Source organism: Salmo salar, chromosome ssa20 (assembly GCF_905237065.1).
Source record: "Salmo salar chromosome ssa20, Ssal_v3.1, whole genome shotgun sequence".
Lineage (NCBI taxonomy): Eukaryota > Metazoa > Chordata > Actinopteri > Salmoniformes > Salmonidae > Salmo > Salmo salar.
Genome location: NC_059461.1, coordinates 64,486,205 through 64,513,197, shown reverse-complemented (window position 1 = coordinate 64,513,197; position 26,993 = coordinate 64,486,205). Strand labels below are relative to the sequence as shown.

Sequence of the window (26,993 nt, the reverse complement as noted above, 5' to 3'; positions counted from 1 at the left end):
CCCATGGTAAGTAGGTTCGAGATGAGCCCTGACTGGGGGAATAAGTTTAGTTTGGACACTGATTTATGAGTGTTTGTGGCTCACGGGGTCACCAGTTCGGTCAGCAGTTCTGTTCTTTTTTTTTTTTACTTTAGTTTATTTTGTAAATATTTTCATAACTCTTTCTTAAAACTGCATTGTTGGTTGAGGGCTTGTAAGTTAGCATTTCATACAACACCTGTTGTATTCGGCGCATGTGACAAATAAAATTTGATTTGTTTATTTTCTCTGCAGCTTATAATACACCCAACTCTGAACAGATGGCTTCAGATATTGACTCTCTGACTGGAGTAAGGTACTAGAGGGAGTGGCTACATTTGGGAAGCTAATATTGGGACCACTATGGCATCACATTCCTCTATTTTTAGTCCCTAAAGGCAAACTGAGGAGAGAAGGAGTAGAAAGAAGTACAGTCTGTCACTGTGTGCAAGGCAGAACCTCTAGAGATTCTGAACAAATGTTGCTATTGTTTTCAACATTTTCTAACATACCACTCCAAAAAATGCTGTCTCTCTTGGGAACATCTGCTTTTGTTTTCAAGACTGCAAAAAACTCCCACTGTATAGAAAAGAGGTTCTCCTTTTGGTGTTTAATTTAGCCAGCCTGAGGAAGAATCACCATGAGAACAAGCACAGCAAGGCATCTTGTTTTGCCTCAAAACAGTGACATAAGTATTAATGAATGACTGTTCCACACCTCTTCCAGTATGAATCATCATGTCTCAAGGTGGTGAAATGTATGTAGCTGCCATCAATGAATGAATGTAGGTGATGTAACTGTCGTAATTACCAGGCCCATCATCTGCCCTGAAATCATGATAACAGCCCGATGGCTGTCACACACAGCCTAGCCTCCAGGCGGATCTACAGATCTACAGCTGACGTGATTTAGTGTCCTGTGGTGCCCTGAACTGCAGCCAAACCGCCAGGCAGACACAATTCCGGATCATGCAGTAAATTAGCAGTGGTGAAAGGATCGAGGCTGAATCGGCTCCGAGGTGTCTCTGCCTCTCAGGAAACAATCTCTCTTTCAGCAATGCTCTCTATGCACCAGGCTCAGACTAGAGCAGGGTGGGGTTGAGAGGTTCGGCATTGGTACACACACTAATAGATAGACATATATGTATGCACATTGACATTGTACACTTACTGTACACATCATAGAAGAATGATGTATAATTTAGACAAGCTGTATATAAACTCATTAACTCATACTGACCAAAAGGGACATACTATGATATATTATGGCAAACATATCCTAGTATGTTTAGTTGATAACCGTACAGTATTCGAAACATGCAAATAGACCTAATGATTTGTAAATACAGACTTCCTGTATAGCCCGTCATCCATTGGCCCTATAGTATATTTAGCTAAATATGATTTGTCTATTAGAAGTGCTTTGCATATATTTTGCTGTGACTTCAAAGTTATGTCCCTAAGGCTGTGGAGGTAACAAAATGTTGTCAGCCGGTGATTGTCAAGCAAATAACTGTCGGTCTCACGGTAAGTGACCGTTAATTAACATAAACACATTTAGTTTCTCCTGGCTTCCACACAAGCCACTGATGCAGTAAATCCATTATTTACTTTAGATAGATAGGTCTAAAGAAACATAATATGAAAAAATTGTAGTCTATTTCAGAAGAACAGAATAGCATACTCTGAGTTGTCCTGATGTGGCTATGCCAAATGGCTGTGGGATACACTAGTTCATTTTACAGACAAGATTTGCATAGAATTCTGTGACATTATTTTATAGTATGAAGAATACAATTGAACAAAGCTGAATAAAATGGAAAGGATATTTTTTCCAAACGATTTGAGGGAGTGCGCACTATTCCGTATTGAGCGAAAAATTAGGTGCTCCTATATTCATTTAGAGGTATTAATTTAGTTGTTCTATTAACATTGGGCTATATGTTTTGATTGTAAGGTTGCATGATATAACTAATGATTTTTTTTTAAACTTGCTTGAACGGCGTGAGCTCTTAGTTTTTTTGTGTAGGCTGTACCCACTTCATCAGTCTCTCATTCACAATTTGACAAGCACTTGCTAATCCCTAACATTTCCCGGGAATTCTCCTTTGTGTGGCCGTAATGCACCGTAAAAACATCTATTCCTTCTGTGGCCAGTGGCCGTTGTGCCCTTGGCCCGGAGTGCTGGGTTGTACTCTTCTCCCTGAGTGCTGCCTGATCCGAAGCACCTCCAACTCGCATGGCTCTCCATCACGTGATCGGGTCTTTGTCACAGGCTACAAGTGAAGACCGACACATCGGGGACACAACTGCGCGTGTCCTTATCCAATTCCAAGGTGCATATTGGAAGAACTGTCCACATTTACTTTTCGTCAGCCAACAAGATGAGTAGGCCTAACGAACAGCAAAGCACTAGCCTATGTCGATTTACTATCCCCTATAGTACAAAAGATGAAATAAATATTCCAAACTTAGTAGGATGCGATAGATCCCAAACCACTAGGGGAAAAAAACATGTTTACGCAATGTTGCTGATGCAACAGATCAGAACGCTTTAGTTTAAATGTTGATAAACTATTAGGCCATAACCGTCCAGTCCAGGCAGATTGTTTGTACACCATCCACTGTGTGAGTTTCACAGATGTGACGTGGAACATGTTGGTTACCCGAGACAGTCCCAGTTAATGCCCTGGCCCCTAACCTCATCAATGTGGCTGGGGCAGATGGATTTTCCAGAGGACCAGGAGAGAGAGAATGCACCATGCAACCTGTGGTGGAACTTTTGATTGTGGCAGGCCCTGACATGAGGGGTACTACAGTATTTAAAAAATATATATATATATATTTCACCTTTTATTTAACCAGGTAGGCTAGTTGAGAACAAGTTCTCATTTGCAACTGCGACCTGGCCAAGATAAAGCATAGCAATTCACCACATACAACAACACAGAGTTACACATGGAATAAACAAAACACAGTTAAAAATACAGTAGAACAAAAGAAAACAAAGTCTATATACAGTGAGTGCAAATGAGGTAAGTTAAGGCAATAAATAGGCCATGGTGGCGAAGTAATTACAATATAGCAATTAAACACTGGAATGGTAGATGTGCAGAAGATGAATGTGCAAGTAGAGATACTGGGGTGCAAAGGAGCAAGATGAATAAATACTGTATGGGGATGAGGTAGGTAGATACCCCATCTGTAAACAGCCCATCTATGTACAGGTGCAGTGATCTGTGAGCTGCTCTGACAGCTGGTGCTTAAAGCTAGTGAGGGAGATATGAGTCTCCAGCTTCAGAGATATTTGCAGTTCGTTCCAGTCATTGGCAGCAGAGAACTGGAAGGAAAAATGACCAAAGGAGGAATTGGCTTTGGGGATAACCAGTGAGATATACCTGCTGGAGCGAATGCTACGAGTGCGTGCTGCTATGGTTACCAGTGAGCTGAGATAAGGCGGGGCTTTACCTAGCAGAGACTTGTAGATAACCTGTAGCCAGTGGGTTTGGCGACGATTATGAAGCGAGGGCCAACCAACGAGCGTACAGGTCGCAATGGTGGGTAGTGTATGGGGCTTTGGTGACAAAATGGTGGCACTGTGATAGACTGCATCCAGTTTGTTGAGTAGAGTGTTGGGGGCTATTTTATAGATGACATCACCGAAGTCGAGGATCGGTAGGATGGTCAGTTTTACGAGGGTATGTTTGGCAGTACGAGTGAAGGATGCTTTGTTGCGATATAGGAACCCGATTCTAGATTTCATTTTGGATTGGAGATGCTTAATATGAGTCTGGAACGAGAGTTTACAGTCTAACCAGACACCCAGGTATTTGTAGTTGTCCACATATTCTAACTCAGAGCCGTCCAGAGTAGTGATGCTGGACGGGCGAGCAGGTGCGGGCAGTGATCGATTGAATAGCATGCATTTAGTTTTACTTGTGTTTAAGAGCAGTTGGAGGCCACGGAAGGAGAGTTGTATGGCATTGAAGCTCGTCAGGAGGTTAACACAGTGTCCAAAGAGGGCCCAGAAGTATACAGAATAGTGTCGTCTGCGTAGAGGTGGATCAGAGAATCACCAGCAGCAAGAGCAACATCATTGATGTATACAGAGAAGAGAGTCGGCCCGAGACTTGAACCCTGTGGCACACCCATAGACTGCCAGAGGTCCGGACAACAAGCCCTCCGATTTGACACACTGAACTCTATCAGAGAAGTAGTTGGTAAACCAGGCGAGGCAATCATTTGAGAAACCAAGACTGTCGAGTCTGCCAATAAGAATGTGGTGATTGACAGAGTCGAAAGCCTTGGCCAGGTCGATGAATACGGCTGCACAGTAATGTCTCTTATTGATGGCGGTTATGATGTCGTTTAGGACCTTGAGCGTGGCTGAGGTGCACCCATGACCAGCTCTGAAACCAGATTGCATAGCGGAGAAGGTACGGTGGGATTCGAAATGGTCGGTAATCTGTTTGTTAACTTGGCTTTCGAAGAACCGTTAGAAAGACAGGGTAGGATAGATATAGGTCTGTAGCAGTTTGGGTCTAGAGTGTCACCCCCTTTGAAGAGGGGGATGACTGCGGCAGCGTTCCAATCTTTGGGAATCTCAGACGATACGAAAGAGAGGTTGAACAGGCTAGTAATAGGGGTTGCAACAATTTTGGCAGATAATTTTAGAAAGAGAGGGTCCAGATTGTCTAGCCCGGCTGATTTGTATGGGTCCAGGTTTTGCAGCTCTTTCAGAACATCAGCTATCTGGATTTGGGTGAAAGAGAAATGGTGGGGGCATTGGCGGGTTGCTGTGAAGGGTGCCGGGCAATTGACCAGGGTAGGGGTAGCCAGGTGGAAAGCATTGCCAGCTGTAGAGAAATGCTTATGGAAATTCTCAATTATAGTGGATTTATCGGTGGTGACAGTGTTTCCTAGCCTCAGAGCAGTGAGCAGCTGGGAGGAGGTGCTCTTATTCTCCATGGACATTACAGTGTCCCAGAACTTTTTTGAGTTAGTACTACAGGATGCAAATTTCTGTTTGAAAAAGCTAGCCTTAGCGTTTCTAACTGCCTGTGTATATTTGTTCCTAACTGCCCTGAAAGTTGCATATCACTGGGGCTATTCGATGCTAATGCAGAACGCCACAGGATGTTTTTGTGCTGGTCAAAAGCAGACAGGTTTGGAGTGAACCAAGGACTATATCTATTCCTAGTTCAATTTTTTGGAGTGGGGCATGCTTATTTAAGAGGGTGAGGAAGGCACTTTTAAAGAATAGCCAGGCATCATCTACTGACGGGATGAGGTCAGTGTCATTCCAGGATACCCCGGCCAGGTCGATTTAGAAAGGCCTGCTCGCAGAAGTGTTTTAGGGAGTGTTTGACAGTGATGGGGGTGGTCGTTTGGTCGCAGACCCATTACGGATACAGGCAATGAGGCAGTGATCGCTGAGATCTTGATTGAAAACAGCAGAGGTGTATTTGGAGGGCGAGTTAGTTAGGATGACATCTATGAGGGTGCACGTGTTTACGGATTTGGGGTTGTACCTGGTAGGTTCATTGATCATTTGTGTGAGATTGAGGGCATCAAGCTTAGATTGTAGGATGGCTGGGGTGTTAAGCATGTCCCAGTTTAGGTCACCTAGTAGCACGAGCTCAGAAGATAGATGGGGGGCAATCAATTCACATATGGTATTGAGGGCACAGCTGGGGGCAGAAGGAGGTCTATTGCAAGCGTCAACAGTGAGAGACTTGTTTCTGGAACTGTGAATTTTTAGAAGTAGAAGCTGGAATTGTTTGGGTACAGACTTGGATAGTAATACAGAACTCTGCAGGCTATATTTGTAGTAGATTGCAACACCGCCCCCTTCGGCAGTTCTATCTTGGCGGAAAATGTTATAGTTAACGTTGGAGATTTCAGGGTTTTTGGTGGTTTTCCTAAGCCAGGATTCAGACACGGCTAAGACATCCGGGTTGGCAGAGTGTGCTAAAGCAGTGAGTAAAACAAACTTAGAGAGTAGGCTTCTAATGTTAACGTGCATGAAACCAAGGCTTTTACGGTTACAGAAGTCAAGAAATGAGAGCACCTGGGGAGTGGGAGTGGAGCTAGGCACTGCAGGACCTGGATTAACCTCCACATCACCAGAGGAGAAGTAGGATAAGGTTACGGCTAAAGGCTATACGAACTGGCCATCTAGCACGTTCGGAACAGAGAGTAAAAGGAGCAGGTTTCTGGACACGATAGCATAGATTCAAGGCATAGTGTACAGACAAAGGTAAGGTAGGATGAGAGTACATTGGAGATAAACCTAGGCATTGAGTAATGATGAGAGAGATATAGTCTCTAGAGACGTTTAAACCAGGTGATGTCATCGTATATGTAGGAGGTGGAACAACATGGTTGGTTAAGGCATATTAAGCAGGGCTAGAGGCTCTACAGTGAAATAAGACAGTAATCACTAACCAGGACAGTAATGGACGAGGCATATTGATGTTAGAGAGAGGCATGCGTAGCCAAGTGAACATATGGGTCCAGTGAGTGGTTGGGCTGACTGGGGACACAGCGATTCAGACAGTTAGCAGGCCGATGCTAACAAGCTAACAGTTAGTAGGCCGGGGCTATACAAGCTAGCAGTTAGCAGACCGGGGCTGGCAAGCTAGCGGTTAGCAGACCGTGTTAGCAAGCAAGCAGTTGGCAGACCGGGGTTAGCAGTTAGCAGACCGGGGCAGGCAAGCTAGCAGTTAGCAGACTGGGGCAAGCAAGATAGCAGTTACCAAACCGGGGCAAGCAAGTTAGCCTTTGGGGGACGTCGCGATGGAGGTAAGTCTGTTTTTGCCTCTTCGTGCGGTGACGTCGATAGACCAGTCGTGGAATTAGTAGGTTTCCAAGTAGCTCTAGGTAGCTAGTAGGCCGCGGTTAGCAGAATGGGCCTTCAGCGGACGTCGTGCCTGAGGGGCCTGTTGGAATCCTCGGGCAGATTATGTCGGTATTCCAGTCATAGCGGAACGGCGGGGTTCTGTGCCCCATACCGGCAGTAGAAGGGGTCCGGATATTGTAGCCCAGGAGTGGGCTTCGGTGGTAGCAGCGGAGACCTGGCCGGGCTAGCTTCAGGCTAATTGGTGCTTGCTCCGGGATGAAACGCAAGCCGTGATTGCGGTTAGCTAGTTGCGAAGATCCAGATGAAAATGTTCAGAGTTTGCGGTAGAAATCCGGGGGATATGGGTGAAAAAATAAAAATAATAATAGGTCCGTTATGCTCTGGTTTGAGTCACGTTGTTCGAACTGGCGAGAGCTTTCCGAGCTAAAGGTTAGCTGATGACCGCTAGCAATGGTTTGCTGACTGATAGCTGGTAGGTAGTTAGCTGGCTAGCTTCAGTTGAGGGATTCCAGATCTGAAGTAAATAGAAATACTTTAGAAAACAAAACGGATCCACGCCACATTGGGTGAGTTGGGTTGCAGTAGAGTATTTAGAAGTTGAGGTTTAGGAAAATATTTTTAAAAGATATGCGAAGTAAAATATGTAAAAAGATATATACAAGGGACATGACAGGACAAAGACGTCTGACTGCTATGCCAGCACGACAGCCATACTCCACTCCAGAGGTCTTGGGTCTTCCACTCCCAGGACAGGTAGGCACACTGACCAGAGAGATGCCTGCTCATAGAGGACCTGGTGGGGGTTGAACACTCCTCTTCCAGTTCCACAGTAGAGAGGAGGTCCCTCCCTGTACAGTCCCAGTCGAGGGAACCCATACCCTGTAAAACGCCAATTTCCCTGAGCAGCCTGAGCCTCCCTGAATCCGTCTGCACATCAGAATGCTAACTTGGCTCCCGAAGTGAAGTCATTGTTTTTATTAGAAACAAAAGTTTTTCATCAGCCAGGCCTGGACTGGAGCATAACTGTAACTGAACCCAACTGGAGGCTTCCCCCACTGAGACAGACAGGCCTCACTCCTACATCTATCTCTCCCTTTCACTGAAATTACTAGAGAGACCACAGTGCTAAAATCATTATATGGTACTATGTGCCTATACCAAATTGTCTGGACTGGTGCAGTCCTTAGTGTATTGGCTTGGCTATCTCAAGGTCACTGGTACAATTCTGGCTCAGACTTGCTCTCAGACTTTCAAACATCAATATTTCTATGCTTCTCAGACAACTCTCAGGAAATAGACCTCTGACTCTCAGTGCTATTCTTCAGGAGCTAGTCATTTCAAGCAACGCCCATATTCTTCCCTATGATATGGAAAGTGAGTTTCCACTGTGTGAGATTGATCTTGATGTGCTCTGTCGTCGGACTACACTGAACATATACACCTATAAATAGTCCCAGTTTCAAACATTTGTGGTCATAAAGAGTCTGTTTCCGATTTTATGCAGTATGTTTTATATTCATATCAAGTCACAATATACAGTCACAACAGTCATTATGCACTGAACAATAATATAAACGCAACATGTAAAGTGTTGGTCCCATGTTTCATGAGCTGAAATAAAAGATCCCAGACATTTTCCATATGCACAAAAAGCGTATTTCTCTAAAATGTTTTACACAAATTAGTTTACATCCCTCGTTGTGAGCATTTCTCCTTTGCCAAATAATCCATCCACCTGACAGGTGTGGCATATCAAGAAACTGATTAAACAACTATATTCAGCAACTTCACACAGCCATTGAAGGGGAGTGGGACAATATTCCACAGGCCACAATCAACAGCCTGATCAATTATATGCAAAGGAGATGTCGTGCTGCATGAGTCATACCATGTACTGACTGGTTTTCTGACCCACACCCCTACTTTTTTGTTAAGGTATCTGTGACCGACAGATGCATATCTCAAATCAAATAGTATTAGTCACATGCGTCGAATACAACCTTACAGTTAAATGCTTACTTACGAGCCCCTAACCAAAAATGCAGTTTAAAAAAATACGGATAAGAATAAAAAAATAAAAGAAACAAGTAATTAAAGAGCAGCAGTAAAATAACAGTAGCGAGACTATATACAGGGAGGGAACCGGTACAGAGTCAATATGCGGGGGCACCGGTTAGTTGAGGTAATATGTACATGTAGGTAGAGTTATTTAAGTGACTATGCATAGATGATAACAACAGAGAGTAGCAGCGGTGTAAAAGAGGAGGAGGGGGGGCAATGCAAATAGTCTGGGTAGCCATTTGATTAGTTGTTCAGGAGTCTTATGGCTTGGGTGTAGAAGCTGTTTAGAAGCCTCTTGGACCTAGACATGGTGCTCCGGTACCGTTTGTCGTGCGGTGGCGGAGAGAACACTCTATGACTAGGGTGGCTGGAGTCTTTGACAATTGTTAGGGCCTTCCTCTGACACAGACTGGTATAGAGGTCCTGGATGGCAGGAAGCTTGGCCCCAGTGATGTACTGGGCCGTTCACACTACCCTCTGTAGTGCCTTGCGGTTGGAGGCCGAACAGTTGCCATACCAGGCTGTGATGCAGTCAGGATGCAGGATCCAGTCAGGATGCTCTCAATGATGGTGCAGCTGTAGGATTTGAGGACCCATGCCAAATCTTTTCAGTCTCCAGAGGGGGAATAGGTTTGGTCGTGCCCTCTTCACGACTGTCTTGGTGTGCTTGGACCATAATAGTTTTTTGGTGATGTGGACATGAAGGAACGTAAAGCTCTCAACCTGCTCCACTGCAGCCCCGTCGACGAGAATGAGGGTGTGCTCGGTCCTCCTTTTCCTGTAGTCCACAATAATTTCCTTTTGTCTTAATCACGTTGAGGAAGAGGTTGATGTCCTGGCACCACACGGCCAGGTCTCTGACCTCCCTATAGGCTGTCTCGTCGGTGATCAGGCCTACCAATGTTGTGTCATCGGCAAACTTAATGATGGTGATGGAGTGGCCTTGCAGTCATGAGTGAACAGGGAGTACAGGAGCACACTGAGCACACACCCCTGAGGGGCCCCTATGTTGAGGATCAGCGTGGGGGATGTGTTGTTACCTACCCTTTATCACCTGGGGGCGGCCCGTCAGGAAGTCCAGGATCCAGTTGCAGAGGGAGGTGTTTAGTCCCAGGGTCCTTAGCTTATTGATGAGCTTTGAGGGCAGTATGGTGTTGAACTCTGAGCTGTAGTCAATGAATAGCGTTCTCACATAGGTGTTCCTTTTGTCCAGGTGGGAAAGGGCAGTGTGGAGTGCAATAGAGATTGCATCATCTGTGGATCTGTTGGGGCTGTATGCAAATTGGAGTGGGTCCAGGGTTTCTGGGTGTTGATAATGGTGTTGATGTGAGCTATGACCAGCCTTTCGAAGGACTTCATGGTTACAGACGTGAGTGCTATGGGTCGGTAGTCGTTTAAGCAGGTTACCTTAGTGTTCTTGGGCACAGGCACTATGGTGGTATGCTTAAAACATGTTGGCATTAAAGACTCTGACAGGGAGAGGCTGAAAATGTCAGTGATGACACTTGTCAGTTGGTCAGCGCATGCTCGCAGTACACGTCCTGGTAATCCGTCTGGCACTGCGGCCTTGTGAATGTTGACCTGTTTAAAGGTCTTACTCACATCGGCTGCGGAGAGCGTGATCACACAGTCTTCCGGAACAGCTGATGCTCTCATGCATGTTACACTGTTATTTGCCTCGAAGCGAGCATAGAAGTAGTTTAGCTAATCTGGTAGGCTTGTGTCACTGGGCAGCTCTCCCTTTGTAGTCTGTGATGGTTTGCGAGCCCTGCCACACCCGGCTAGCGTCAGAGCCGGTGTAGTACGATTCAATCTTAGTCCTGTAATGATGCTTTTCCTGTTTGATGGTTCGTCGGAGGGCATAGCGAGATTTCTTATAAGCTTCTGGGTTAGAGTCCCGCTCCTTGAAAGCGACAGCTCTAGCCTTTAGCTCAGTGCGGATGTTGCCTGTTATCCATGGCTTCTGGTTGTGGTATGTATGTACGTACGGTCAATGTGGGGACGACGTCCTCGATGCACTTATTGATGAAGCCAATGAATGATGTGGTGTACTCCTCAATGTCATCAGAGGAATCCCGGAACATATTCCAGTCTGTGCTAGCAAAACAGTCCTGTAGCTTAGCATCTGCTTCATCTGAGCACTTTTTTATTGATCTAGTCACTGCTTTAATTTTTGCTTATAAGCAGGAATGAGGAGGGGAGAGCTTTGTTTGTGTCTCTGTGTGTGGAGTATAGGTGGTCCAGAGTTACTTTTACTCTGGTTGCACATTTAATATGCTGATAGAAATTTGGTAAAATGGATTTAAGTTTCCCTGCATTAAAGTCCCTGGCTACTAGGAGCGCCGCCTCTGGGTGAGCGATTTGTTGTTTGCTTATAGCGAATACAGCTCATTCAATGCTGTCTTAGTGCCAGCCTCCGACTGTGGTGGTTTGTAAACAGCTATGAAAAATACAGATGAAAACTCTCTAGGTAGGTAGTGTGGTCTACAGTTTATCATGAGATACTCTACCTCAGGTGAGCAATAGCTCGAGACCTCCTTAGATATCGTGCAATAGCTCGAGACCTCCTTAGATATCATGCACCAGCTGTTATATATCTGTATTCCCAGTCAGGTGAAATCCATAGATTAGGGCCTAATTTAATTCATTTCAATTGACTGATTTCCTTATATGAACTGTAACTCGGTAAAATCTTAAATTGTTGCATGCCGTGTTTATATTTTTGTCCAGTGTAATTAGATGTTAATTCCTGTGGAGGTATGCTTGCGTCACATACTTTATTGAATAGACAGAATCATTTACAGTTTTTTCCTCACTCGAAGAAAGGCTAAATTAAGTGATTTCTATTTCTATGCGGTATAGTGCAGAGTCGGTGATAAGGTTTTTATCAAGTGTAGATTTTTCTGCTCCTTTTACGTCGTGTTGCTCTTATTAGTGAAGGTGGGAAACAACATCACTTCACTGATCCTCAACACTGGGGCCCCACAAGGGTGCGTGCTCAGCCCCCTCCTGTACTCCCTGTTCACCCATTACTGCGCAGCCATGCACACCTCCAACTCAATCAGCAAGTTTGCAGACGACACAACAGAAGTGGGCTTTATTATCAACAACGACGAGACAGCCTACAGGGAGGTCACTCGGGGGCACTCGGAGTGTGGTGTCAGGAAAACCTCACTCAACGTCAACAAAACAAAGGAGATGATCATGGACTTCTGGAAACAGCAGAGGGAGCACCCCCCATCCACATCGATGGGACAGCAGTGGAGAAGGTGGAACGTTTTTTTAAAGTTCTTTGGCGTACACATCACAGACAAACTGAAATTGTCCACCCACACAGACAGTGTGGTGAGGAAGGCACAACAGCGCCTCTTCAACCTCCAGGAGACGAAAGAAATTTGGCTTGTCACCTAAAACCCTCACAAACTTTTACAGATGGACAATTGAGAGCATCATGTCGGGCTGTATTACCGCCTGGTACGGCAACTGCACCGCCCACAACCTCAAGGCTCTCCAGAGGGTGGTGCGGTCTGCACAACGCATCACCGGGGGTAAACTACCTGCCCTCCAGGACACCTACAGAATCCCATGTTACTGGAAGGCCAAAAAGTTATTCAAGGACAACAACCACCCGAGCCACTGCCTGTTCACCCCGTTACCATCCAGAAGGCGAGGTCAGTACAGGTGTATCAAAGCTGGGACCGAAAGACTGAAAAACAGCTTCTAAGGCCATCAGACTGCCTAAATTCAGACTCAAAATCATCGGCCACTTTAATAAATGGATCACTAGTCACTTTAATAATGCCACTTTAATAATGTTTACATATCTTGCATTACTCATCTCATATGTATATACTATATTCTATACCATCTTGCCTATGCCGCTCGGTCATCACTCATCCATATATTTATATGTACATATTCTTATTCCATCCCTTTACTTAGATTTGTGTGTGTTAAGTAGTTGTTGTTGAATTGTTAGATATTATTGCACTGTTGGAACTTAACATATGCTAACCATGTGTATGTGATCAATAAAATTTGATATGATTCATGACACAGCAGGGGCGAAACGCTCCTTGTGAATGCCAGTTACTTTAAAGTTAGATATAGTGTGATTCTAGCCTTCAGCTAATTTACCGCAGGCTGCGTCTCTGCTGCTGTTTTATTCAACCTGGCTCATTTTCTAGTCCCTTTATACTTCAGAGAAACAGCTTGCCTTGTAAATGGATACTGGTACTTCCACACTTCTGTGTAATGATAGTGAAAATGGCTGTTGTCCTATAAACTTCTGGATATCAATTGATGTCTGATAAATAATTATTTATCAATAAATGTTATAAACTAGATGGAAAACAACTATAGTAAGATGTACGATATTCAATTACTTTTCTTTTTATTTGTTTGATTTTCTCTTCCTGTTGCTTGGACGATTAACCAGAGTATAGGTGTCTTATACTAACAGCATATTTCCCATTTCTCTCCTCTCTGTCTGTCCAGATGAAGCTGTGGAACAAGTACAAGGTGACCAGTATTCCCTCGCTGGTGTTTGTGGATGCAGCCACAGGGAAGGTGGTGTGTCGGAACGGACTACTGGTGGTGAGAGATGACCCCAAAGGTAAATATCCTCAGTCAGACTGAGCCTCAGCACTGAGCAACTGCACGGGCATGGGCACACAGACACACACACGCGCAAACAAGCATACAGTTTATTACATGAAAAATGCCTTGTCAGAATTTCATATTGCGAAGTTTCTGTGCCACATCCTTCACCAGTTGGCCATATTTCTCAATTTGTGTCCTGTTCTGGTATTGCATGAATATTATAAAGTTCCCTGTCTTATTCCCACATCTGCAGACCTATAATTTCCCTGCTTTTAAGTGGGAGACTGCCTGTTCGCAAGAGCAGACTTGCATTCCTTTCTGGTACATGAGAGGATGTCCTCTCATGGCCAAAAAATCACAATATTTTGACATCCTGCTCTTTAGAGCCCTTATTGCACAACATGAGAAGGGCCCATTAGTCAGAGAGGGGGTGTTCCAAAAAAGGTCCAAATACAAATTCCATCTAGACACCGTTGCCCAAGATGACACACAAAACAATACATACCTCGGCCTAAACATCAGCGCCACAGGTAACTTCCACCAAGCTGTGAACGAGCTGAGAGACAAGGCAAGAAGGGACTTCTATACCATCAAAAGGAACATCAAATTTGACTTACCAATTAGGATTTCGCAAAAAATACTCAAATCAGTTATAGAACCCATTGCCGTTTATGGTTGTGAGGTCTGGGATCTGCCTGCCAACCCAGAATTCACAAAATGGGACACACACCAAATTGAGACTGCATGCAGAATTTTGCAAAAATATCCTCAGTGTACAACGTAAAACACCAAATAATGCATGCAGAGCAGAATTAGTCCGATAACCGCTAATTATCAAAATTCAGAAAAGAGACGTTAAATTATACAACCACCTAAAAGGAAGCGATTCCCAAACCTTCCATAACAAAACCATCACCTACAGAGAAATTAACCTGGAGAAGAGCCCCCTAAGAAAGCTGGTCCTCGGGCTCTGTTCACAAACAGACCCCACAGAGCCCCAGGACAGCAACACAATTAGACCCAACCAAATCATGAGAAGAAAACAAAAAGATAATTACTTGACACATTGGAAAGAATTAACAAAAAAACTGAGTAAACTAGAATGCTTTTGGCCCTAAACAGAGAGTATATAGTGGCAGAATACCTGACCACTGTGACTGACCCAAACTTAAGGAAAGCTTTGACTATGTACAGACTAAGTGAGCATAGCCTTGCTATTGAGAAAGGCCGCCGTAGGCAGACCTTGAGGACAGGCTATGTGCACACAGCCCACAAAATGAGGTGGAAACTGAGCTGCACTTCCTAACCTCCTGCCAAATGAATGACTATATTAGAGAGATATTTCTCTCAGATTAACAGAGCCACAAAAATTCGAAAGCAAACCCAAATTTGATAAACTCCCATATCTACTGGGTGAAATACCACAGTGTGCAATCGCAGCAGCAAGATTTGTGACCTGTTGCCAGAAGAAAAGGGCAACCGGTGAAGAACAAACACCATTGTAAATTTATTTTCCCTTTTGTCCTTTAACTATTTGCACATTATTATAACACTGTATATAGATGTAATATGACATTTGAAATGGCTTTATTCTTTTGGAACTTCTGTGAGTGTAATGTTTACTGTACATTTTTGTTTATTTCACTTTTGTTTATTATCTACTTTACTTGCTTTGGCAAATTTAACATATGCTTCCCATGCCAATAAAGCCCTTGAATTGAATTGCGAGGGAGAGTGGAGAGAGTAGGCATGGTGGCAGTAGAACACGTGGTGCAGGGGAATGGATTTCACGAGCTGAACTGTATGACAGATCCTCTGTCTGCTTAATGAATCCCAGTCTCCATCCCAGCCCACAGTAGACTGCATACTGTATCATTCCCATGATTCATTAACACCAACTAGATGTGGTAAAGAAGAGATTCATCCATCCCCTCCTCTTTCAGAGTTGTTAGAGGTTAGCGGTAGCAGAAAAGGGGTGTGTTTGCGTTGTAGTGAGGAAGGGAGACGGGGGTTACAGGTGGGGTAGTAAGAGTTTGAGGTGGGCTGGGGGGTAAGGGGGAGAGTGGTTGAGAATTCAGGACACTCTCTCTTTCAGCATTGTGAAAGGGCCTAGCTGTCTTAAGTGGAGGAGAAGTTGCCTGCAGCACCAGGAAGGAGGGCACTTTTACAGTGTGAATGGGGACAACAATAAAAGGCTACAGCGGCAGAGGCAGTGGGGATGTGTCAGCCCTGCCTAATGAAGGCCTATAGAGGAAGGCCCACATAAAGGAACCTTTACATCCCTGCCTACAGCGCTTTATTTATGATTACACCTTATTATTTGGTCATCCCAAATGCATCTCTTGTGCTTGACACTAACAATGAAGACACCTTGAAAAAGAAACGAGAGGGAGTAAGGCTGGCAGCGCTCCCTGTAGCTATATGGGAAATTGAAAAGCATGGCTTTCAATAATCATTCAAATCTAATTTTGCATTTGTTGTGCGGTCCCATTTCCAAACACAGATGACATGGATTACAAAAGAGCTTGTGAGAAGGAGACACACTGGGTTTAGGTGTTTGTATGACAAATGCTGGGCACATGTGCATGTATTTAATATCTAATAGCTGTGCCAGGGGGATGGAGAGAGTGCTCTGGTTTTGAATGGGGAGTTTCTCACACACAGAAAAAGCTCTTCTCTGTTCACTAATCAGACCCTTGTCTCTCTATCCTTTCTCCCCAACACCAAACCCTCCCTCCCACCCTACTTCTCCCTCATTCCCTCACCCCCTCTTTACCTCTGTCCTTTTCTCCCTCCTCCCCCCTTGCCCCCCCTCTCTCAGGCCTGGAGTTCCCCTGGGGGCCCAAGCCCTTTGCGGAGGTGGTGGCCGGCCCTCTGCTCAGGAACAACAGGCAGACGACAGACATCAGCTCCCTGGAGGGCCACTATGTGGGAGTGTACTTCTCAGCACACTGGGTAAGTGGTGGGGGGGCCGGGAAGGACACACACACGCAGGGAGGGAGGGAGGGAGGGAGGGAGGGAGGGAGGGAAAGGACCCTCATTTTCCTTTTCAGGCACCCAGCTGTCCTCTGATATGAGCAGTAGCCTTATGAAAGCCAGGGCGGGGCGGCAGGGCACAGCGGAAGGAAACACAGCAGCCGGTAGCCAGGGAATGGACTGAGTAGTTCGGTGACTTCCATTGTCTGGGACTACAGTAGCTAGTTATCCCACTCCTTGCCGTCATCACCAACTAGTGCCCTTTTAAAGTGGGCAGTGGGCGTCAGATCCATTGTCTCTGTCAGTGCTGGGCTTGCCCATCCGTGTGAAGGTCGTGACTTGGTGACGCATGAAAGGCTTGTGTCACTGATGAGCTCAGCTGATGACACACACACACACACACACACACACACACACACAGGCCGCAGACGCCCCTCCAGCTGCCAGTGCTGCTTTCAGCTCCAGAGACCAGTCAGCACCTAGCCATAACGCACTGACTGGCCCACTTTCCAAACCAATACAAATTTGTACATTTTGTTTGTCACATGCTTCACAAACAACAGGTGTAGGAGTAACAGTGAAATGTTTACTTACCGGTCCTTTTCCAACGATGCAGAGTTAAAGATAAAATAGAAATAGTGACATGAGGAATAAATACACAGTGAATAACAATAACGAGTAAAAATAGCATGGCTATATACAGGGAGTACCAGTTCCAAGTCAATTTGCAGGGGTACGAGGTAACTATGTACATATATAACTACAAAAGCTATGACAATGGAGCCGGAGGGGATGGCTGCCATTTTACGGGCTCCTAACCAACTTTGCTATTTTGTGTGTTTTTATGCATTGTTTGTAACTTATTTAGTACATAATGTTGCTGCTACCGTCTCCTATGACCGAAAAGAGCTTCTGGATATCAAAACAGCGATTACTCACCTCGAACTGGACGAAGATTTTTTCTTTAATGAGTCCGACGTGAAGGATATACTGTTTCTCCGAAGACCAGGCCCAAATCCCTGTCATTCGCGTGAAGAAAAGACAGAGGTACAGGGGGCGGAGATCGGTGTGCTTTGAGAATTCGTCAGCGAGTGCGTAACCCGCCTCTACCATCTGTTCTATTGGCCAATGTGCAATCTCTGGAGAATAAACTGTATGAGCTCCGTTCGAGACTATTCTACCAACGGGACATTAACTGAAATATGTTATGTTTCACAGAATCGTGGTTGAACAACGACACGGATAATATACATTTGGTTGGATTTTCCGTGCATCGGCAGGACAGAACTGCTACGTCCGGTAAGACAAGGGGTAGTGGTGTGTGTCTATTTGTCAATAACAGCTGCTGATCAATGTCGAATATTAAGGAAGTCTCGGTATTGCCCGCCTGAGGTAGAGTACCTCATGATAAGCTGTAGACCACACTATCTATCAAGAGATTTCATCTATATTTTTCGTAGCCATCTATTTACCACCACAAACCGATGCTGGCACTAAGGCCGTACTTAACAAGCTGTGTAAGGCCATAAGCAAACAAGAAAATGCTCATCCAGAAGCAGTGCTCCTAGTGGCCGGGGACTTTAATGCGGGAAAACTTAAATCCGTTTTACCTAATTTCTCCCAGCATGTCACCTGTGCAACCAGAGGGAAAACAACTCTTGACTACCTTTACTCCACACACAGAGATGCATACAAAGCTCTCCCTCGCCCTCTATTTGGCAAATCTGACCATAATTCTATCCTCCTGCTTACAAGCAAAAACTAAAGCAGGAAGTACCAGTGACTCGCTCAATACGGAAGTGGTCAGATGATGCAGATGCTACGCTACAGGACTGTTTTGCTAGCACATATGTTCCGGGATTCATCCAATGGCATTGAGGAGTATACCACCTGAGTCACCGGCTTCATCAATAAGTGCATCAACGACGTTGTCCCCACAGTGACCGTATGTACATATCCCAACGAGAAGTCATGGATTACAGGCAACATCCGCACCGAGCTAAAGGCTAGAGCTGCCGCTTTCAAGGAGTGGGACACTGATCCGGACGCTTATAAGAAATCCTGCTATGCCCTCAAAAGAACCATCAAACAGGCAAAGCGTCAATACAGGACTAAGATTGAATCCTACTACACTGGCTCTGATGCTCGTCGGATGTGGCAGGGCTTGCAAACCATTACGGACTGCAAAGGGAAACCCAGCCGCGAGCTGCCCAGTGACGCGAGCCTACCCGACAGGCTAAATGCCTTTTTATGCTCGCTTCGAGGCAAGCAACACTGAAGCATGCATGAGAGCACCAGCTGTTCTGGGCGGCTGTGTGATCACGCTCTCCGTAGCTAATATGAGCAAGACCTTTTAAACAGGTCAACATTAACAAGGCCGCAGGGCCAGACGGATTACCAGGACATGTACTCCGAGCATGTTAGACCAACTGGCAAGTGTCTTCACTGACATTTTCAACCTCTCCCTGACCGACTCTGTAATACCTACATGGTTCAAGCAGACCACCATAGTCCTTGTGCCCAAGAAATCGAAGGTAACCTGCCTAAATGACTACCGCCCCCTAGCACTCATGTCGATAGCCATGAAGTGCTTTGAAAGGCTGGTCATGGCTCACATCAACACCATCATCCTGGAAACCCTGGACCCACTTCAATTCGCAAACCGCCCCAACAGATCCACAGATGACGCAATCTCAATCGCACTCCACACTGCCCTTTCCCGCCCTTTCCTACCTGGACAAAAGGAACACCTATGTGAGAATGCTGTTCATTGACTACAACTCAGCGTTCAACACCATAGTGCCTACAAAGCTCATCACTAAGCTAAGGACCCTGGGACTAAACACCTCCCTCTGCAACTGGATCCTGGACTTCTTGACCAGCTGCCCCCAGGTGATAAGGGTAGGCAACAACACATCTGCCACGCTGATCCTCAACATGGGGGCCCCTCAGGGGTGTGTGCTTAGTCCCCTCCTGTACTCCCTGTTCAGCCACGACTGTGTGGCCAAGCACGACTCCAACATCATAATTAAGTTTGCTGACGACACAATGGTGGTGGCCTGATCACCGACAACGATGAGACATCCTATAGGGAGGTCAAAGACCTGGCAGTGTGGTGCAAGGACAACCACCTCTCCTTCAATGTGAGCAAGACAAAGGAGCTGATCGTGGACAACAGGAAAAGGAGGGCCGAACAGTCCCCCATTAACATCGGGGCTGTAGTGGAGTGGGTCGAGAGTTTCAAGTTCCTTGATGTCCACATCAACAACAAACTATCATGGTCCAAAAACACCAATAAAGTTGTGAAGAGTGTACAACATTGCCTTTTCCTCCTCTGGAGACTGAAAAGATTTGGCATGGGTCCCCAGATCCTCAAAAATGTTCTACAGCTGCACCATCGAGAGCATCCTGACCGGTTGCATCACCGCTTGGTATGGCAACTGCTCGGCATCTGACCGTTAGGTGCTACAGAGGGTAATGCGTACTGCCCAGTACATCACTGGGGCCAAGCTTCCTGCCATCCCTGTTCTCTCTGCTACCGCACAACAAGAGGTACCGGAGCGCCAAGTCTCGGTCCAAAAGGCTTCTTTACAGCTTCTACCCCCAAGCCACAAGACTGACGAACAATTAAATTGCACCCCGGACTATTTACATTGACCCCCTCCCCCCTTTGTTTGTACACTGCTGCTGCTCGCTGTTTGTTTATCTATGCATTGTCACTTTACCCCTACCTACATGTACAAATGACCTTGACTAACCTGTACCTACGCACATTGACTCGGTTCCAGTACCCCCTGTATATAGCCTCGTTATTTTATTTTGTTACTTTTTATTTTATTTTTTACTTAAGAAAATATTTACTAAATAAACTAATCTCTATTTCTTGAACTGCATTGTTGGTTAAGGGCTTGTAAATCAACATTTCAGCGCATGTAACAAATACAATTTGATATAGTTATGTGTATTATTTTAAGGCTACATTCCCCTCTCTTAAGTGTAAATCCCCCCCCCATTAAAAGACAGCTCCAAGCGTGAAATGGCCAGCACTTGGCCAGGGGATTACTTTTTACCAACAACCTGAAGTGACCCTCGACAGGATAGAGTAGGCGACCCAGTTCCTCACTGACTTTACCCTCGTCACTAGCTATGTGTGTGTGAGCCCCGTGTTTGTGTCACTGAGGCTGAGAAGGAAATGGAGAATGGAAAGAGAGAATATACTGTAAGAGGGAGAGACTGATGTCCCACCGCTGGCACTCTGATACCATCTTAATGCCAGCCGCTCTGCTCCTCCATGCTCGCACGCACTCATGGAGGGAACACAACACACACACACACACACACACACACACACACACACACACACACACACACACACACACACACACTAGACCAGAGACTATGAAGTCATTCTCCCTGCTTGACTTGAGAGGGCTCTCAAAATACACACAACAACAGATGCCTCCAAGCCAAGACCATCCTTAGTTCAATCCTGAGCACTTAGGTTCTCACATCTGAATGGCCCAGGAAACAAAATTAAAATGTTAGTCCTGGTTTCTGGTGAAACATTGGAGTGACGTACTGCAGAGAGTCAGTCAGAAAACCCACCCAAGGCCATGATGACCTCAACAACTACACATCTGTCGTCATCATTATATATATATATATACAGTTGTATAGGGACAGATTAATATAGGTCATTTTGGAAATTGTGTTTGTGTTGTCCCTGCAGTGCCCTCCATGCCGCAGTCTGACCCGGGTGCTGGTAGAATCATATCGCACTGTGAAGGAATCGGGTCAGAAGTTTGAGATAGTGTTCGTCAGCGCTGACAGGTGAGACTCATGCAATATTTCCTTCACACATGCATACACACTCTGTCTCGCGCTCTCTCTGTTGCGCTCTCTCTCTCTCTGTTGCGCTCTCTCTCTCTCTCTCTCTCTCTGTTGCTCTCTCGCTCTCTGTCGCGCACATATACATATATACACACACACACACACACACACACACACACACACACAATTTTTTGTCCATTAAAATAACATCAAATTGATCAGAAATACAGTGTAGACATTGTTAATATTGTAAATGACTATTGGAGCTGGAAACGGTTGATTTAAAAAAAAAAAACATTTTTAATGGAATATCTACATAGGTGTACAAAGGCCCATTATCAGCAACCATCACTCCTGTGTTCCAATGGCACGTTGAGTGCCTAGAAGGCCAGCATCCCGGAGTCGCCTCTTCACTGTTGACATTGAGACTGGTGTTTTGCGGGTACTATTTAATGAAGCTGCCAGTTGAGGACTTGTGAGGCGTCTGTTTCACAAACTCCACACTCGAATGTACTTGTCCTCTCGCTCAGTTGTGTACCGGGGCCTCCCAGTCTTTCTATTCTGGTGAGAGACAGTTTGCGCTGTTCTGTGAAGGGAGTAGTACACAGCATTGTACGAGATCTTCAGTTTCATGGCAATTTCTCGCATGGAATAGCCTTCATTTCTCAGAAGAAAGTTATTTGTTTCTGGCCATTTTGAGCCTGTAATCAAACCCACAAATGCAGATGCTCCAGATACTCAACTAGTCTAAAGAAGGCCAGGTGTATTGCTTCTTTAATCAGAACAACAGTTTTCAACTGTGCTAACATAATTGCAAAAGGGTTTTCTAATGATCAATTAGCGTTCTTAAAATGATAAACTTGGATTAGCTTAACATAACGTGCCATTGGAACACAGGAGTGATGGTTGCTGATAATGGGCCTATGTAGATATTCCATAAAAAATCTGCCGTTTACAGCTACAATAGTCATTTACAACATTAACAATGTCTACACTGTATTTCTGATCAATTTGATGTTATTTTAATGGACAAAAATTTGAATCGACTGAATAAACAGAGTTGACAGTGACTCTGAGGGTTGTTTTGTGTTTGTCAACCAACGCAGGTCGGAGGAGTCCTTTCAGCAGTACTTCAGTGAGATGCCTTGGTTGGCAGTCCCATACTCAGACGAGGCCCGACGATCACGACTCAACAGACTCTTCGGAATACAAGGTACAACACTATCTCTGATGTCTCCTCCTGTACTCATACACTGAAGTCCTCCTGGACACGAGACTCAGTGAGTATCAAACACTAACTGTCTGGCCAAATGATGTGTTGATGTGGAGAAGCGGCCTAATGGCAGCCAGCTCTGTGTGCTGTTCTGTGCTGGGTCAGGGTAGGGAACAGTGAACAGATAGCCCTCAAGCTAAAGGAATGTGGGCTGGTAATCAAGTTTACTGTTCCGCTCGCTGAGTAAGGGTCATTTCTCGCTCTGCCTTTTTCCTTCTTCCCAAGGCTTTTTTTCTATAACCCCCCCCCACCCCAGTCTCTCGCTAATGCCCCACCATCAAGTCTGTCTGTCTGTGTCTGTCCGGCCACAGGGGAGTAGTGTGGTTGTAGTCAAGGTGCTGGCTCATTGCCTCTTCTGCCTGAATGTTAAGAATGCTTGCAGGACTGGTCGATACTGTCCCGCTTCCCCATTCAAACCCCTGTTATTCACACTGGCCCCCACCCATCACCACACACACACACCCTTCCTCCCAGCCAAACACACACACTCTGTCTGTTTCTGATAAGGCTGTTTAATACGGCAGTGAGATTGTAATCTGAAAGGCTGTGGGAGAGAAAGGGGTCGGGCGTTATGAAAAATCTCCTGAACAGGGAACGCAGCGGGAGTCTGAGCAGAGAAATGGATAGAGAGAGACAGAGAGACAGAGAGACAGAGAGCAGAGGCAGGTCAGAGCCTCTGAGGGACTTTAAGCTCCTCCATACCACACAGATAAACAGTGGGAGAGAGACAGCCATATGTGGTGAGAGCGACTGGAAAACATGGAAGAACAGGAGGGGAGGTGGCAGAGTAGCAAGATCTTCAATTCATGATTGTTCTCTCTCCCTGTTTCCATCTTTCTCACTTTCTTTTTTCCCTCTCTCCCACCCTCCCTCCCCAGGTATTCCCACCCTTATTCTGCTGGACACGGAAGGTCACATGATCACGCGACAGGGCCGTGTGGAGGTGCTGAATGACCCAGAGTGTCGGCTCTTCCCCTGGCACCCCAGGCCCGTACTGGAGCTCAGCGAGTCCAACGCCGTGCAGCTCCACGAGGGGCCCTGCCTCGTGCTCTTTGTGGGTGAGTAGATGAGTGGATGACCATTTCAATGTCAGTCCCTACCATGCACCTCCACGAGAGGCCCTACCTCGTGCTCTTTGTGGGTGAATGGAGGAGCATTCAGTGCTGGTTTCTACCAAAACAATCCTTCAGAATATGTATAGTAGTACATTCTAAAGAATATTGTGCAAGTAGTAAAAGTGAACAGATCAGTTGTAAGGCCGCATGCTATTTTAAAGTTTGAGAATATGCAAGAGTAGGGTAGAGAGAAGGATGAGAAGAAAATTGTCTGTCTGTTAGGCTGTTAGCAGTGAGAGAGATGGCAGAGATGGATGCCATGCTCTGCTAAGTGGCTCAGGCCAAACTGGACAGGACAGCCAGCAGGCCAGACGACACAATAATAAATCAATGTGAGAATGGAGTGACCGGGTGCACACTGATGACCTCATGATTTCAGGCCACCCTGAGATCAGATCCAAAGGGGTCAGCCACAGACCATCTGCTCTCCTCCGTTTGCCTCCTCACTCGTCTGCTCATCTGTCCGTTCACTCACCCTGTCTCCTCCTTTTGTCTCCTCACTCATCTGTACATCTGTCGGTTCACTCACCCCCTCTCTCCTCCTGTCCGGCACATTCTTTCGCTCCTTTTTCTCATGGCTGGTTTTCTTTCTCTCTTCATCCTGTCCTCTCTCTGGTCTTCACGCCCAGTTTCCTCTCCTCTGTCTCACTCTCTCTCACACACACATTATCTCTCTCAACCTTTACTCTTTATACTCTCTTCATACATTTGACACCTGTGTTTCTCTCTTGTTCAGATGCGGAGGAGGAGGGAGAGCTGGAGCCGGCGAAGGAGCTGATCCAGCCAATCGCAGAGAAGATCATGGCTAAGTACAAAGCCAAGGAGGAGGAGACACCACTGCTCTTCTTCGTGGCTGGAGAGGTTAGATAGTGGACACGCACACACACACACACACACACACACACAGACACCTCCAGCTGACCTAGATGAGAATATTCACACCTGATGAAATCTGTCTTCACTTTTGGCATTTTAGTTGTTTTGCATTCTTGTCTCGTGTACTGTACATCTCTACTGTGGGCGTCTGTCTCTGTGTGATTGCTTGTTGCTATGCTCTGGTATGATGTTCCATCTGCTTTAGTTATCACATATCATGATCCTCTGGTGGAGAACACCAACCAACACAGAAATGTGTGCCTAGTGGTTAGAGGGTTGGGCCAGTAACCGAAAGGTTGCCAGATCGAATCCCCGAGCTGACAAGGTAAAAATCTGTCGTTCTGCCCCTGAACAAGGCAGTTAACCCACTGTTTCTAGGCTGTCATTGTAAATAAAAATGTGTTCTTAACTGACTTCCCTAGTTAAATTAAAAAATATATATAAAAAATAAGCTACAGTATAATATCAGAGGGGCAGTTTCTGAGGGATGAAACCCCCTTTCACTTTTATGTGAGGCACACCACACGGCCCATGGCCCAGAATTCAGCTGGCCGTCTGTCTGATGATAGCTGTGCACCTCTCCCTCCCGAATCCCTCTATCCCCCTCTCGATCCTTCCGCCAGCCCTCAGTGCAGGAGGGATCATGGAATTTTCTTAACTCTTGTTATCTCTTGTTTTTCCTTCTCATCCTTTCTGGAGCTTGTGGAGTTAGCAGCAGGGGCAGCGGTAATTACTAGATTAGCTAGCTCCCCTTTTCCTCCTTTCCCCTGCTCACAGGGCTCAGAGCTCGGGGAGGTCAGGACGCTGTCCCATGTCAGATGGTCTAGGTTTCAGCCATGGGGGACTGCACAGGTGCTGCCTCTGTCCTGTCTGACCATCTGCCTGGCTGCCTGAGGCCACACAGTTCTCATGACAGCCTTGAAATTCCACGGCCACAGACAGACCGAAGGACGCACGCGTTCACATGTCACAGACAGGCGCTGGGGCTAAGACAAGATACTAACACCCTCTCTCTTTACCGTTCACTTGTTTTGGGGATTTGTTGCATATTAAATGGTATTTCTGTTCATCTGGACTCGAGCCATTCTAATGAATGCTTTCTAAGTGCATGTTCAATCTGGCACCCCTGGTAGTCTATAGCAGGCAGGCACAGTTTTCTTCTCATCGTCTGGGTTACATGTAGCTGGATCTGAATTCACCAGCACTGGAACTGTTCCAGACTGGGGTAGTCCCAAATGGCACCCAACTCCCTATATAGTGCATTACTTTTTACCAGAGCCCTATGGGGAATAGGGTACCATTTTGGATGCAGCCTGTGTATACCCTGTTAGATTTCACTCCCTGCCATGGGCCCATTGGGCTCTCTGTTATGCCAGGCAGAGGCTGAGGTTACATGATGGACCCCCATGTAGCCTACAGGGCCCTGGCCTGGTTAAGGCCTGCCTGCATGTGGCTAGACCAGGCCCTGTCTGCCAGCTGCTGGGGAAGGTTTACTGTATCAGTGAGACAGCACTATGCTGGCAGCCCCACAGGGAGAGCCTGGCCTGCAGAAAATGAGAGGGGATCTCATTACCCCGCTATGTCACACAGGGGCTGAGCGAAACTGACTGGCAACCTACAGTAGGACAATTGGAAGACACCCTATTCACACAGAAAATTCATGGGGATTGATTGATGTGGGATTGCAATAAAGATGTCTACTGTAATTTATAAATGTTTCTATCAGTACACTACATGACCAAAAGTATGTGGACACCTGCTCGTCAAACATCTCATTCCAAAATCATGGACATTAATATGGTTGTTTTTTTTGCTGCTATAACAGCCTCCACTCTTCTGGGAAGGCTTTCCACTAGATGTTGGAACATTGCTGCGGGGACTTGCTTCAATTCAGCCACAAGAGTATTAGTGAGGTCAGGCACTGATGTTGGGCAATTAGACCTGGCTCGCAGTTGGTGTTCCAATTCATCCCAAAGGTGTTCGATGGGGTTGAGGTCAGGGCTCTAAGCAGGCCAGTCAAGTTCTCTCTTTATGTAGTGTTGTCCCTCTTGTCGTGATGTGTGTTTTGCCCTATATTTATTTTAATCACAGCCCCTGTCCCCGCAGGAAGTCTTTTGACTTTTGGTAGGCCGTCATTGTAAATAAGAATTTGTTCTTAACTGACTTGTCTAGTTAAATAAAGGTTCAATTAAAAATTAAATGTAAAAAAAGTTATTCCACACCGATCTCGACAAACCATTTCTGTATGGATCTTGCTTTGTGCACTGGGGCATTGTCATGCTGAAACAGGAAAGGGCCTTCCCCAAATTGTTTCCACGAAGTTGGAAGCAGAGAATCGTCTACAATGTCACTGTATGCTGTAGTGTTATGATTTCCCTTCA

The 26,993-nt window shown here is 45.8% G+C and overlaps 1 protein-coding gene across 1 annotated transcript in view; it reads left to right on the top strand.

The window, feature by feature from the left end:
- The window catches only part of typx (Tryparedoxin), a 79,975-nt gene that overhangs the window by 47,890 nt on the left and 5,092 nt on the right, over positions 1–26,993 (top strand). Inside the window, exons 2-7 of the mRNA NM_001173858.1 lie at positions 13,438–13,555; positions 16,364–16,497; positions 21,248–21,348; positions 22,455–22,561; positions 23,500–23,679; positions 24,473–24,597. Of these exons, the coding sequence (NP_001167329.1) occupies positions 13,438–13,555; positions 16,364–16,497; positions 21,248–21,348; positions 22,455–22,561; positions 23,500–23,679; positions 24,473–24,597 (765 nt within the window). The remainder of the gene's footprint in view (positions 1–13,437; positions 13,556–16,363; positions 16,498–21,247; positions 21,349–22,454; positions 22,562–23,499; positions 23,680–24,472; positions 24,598–26,993) is intronic.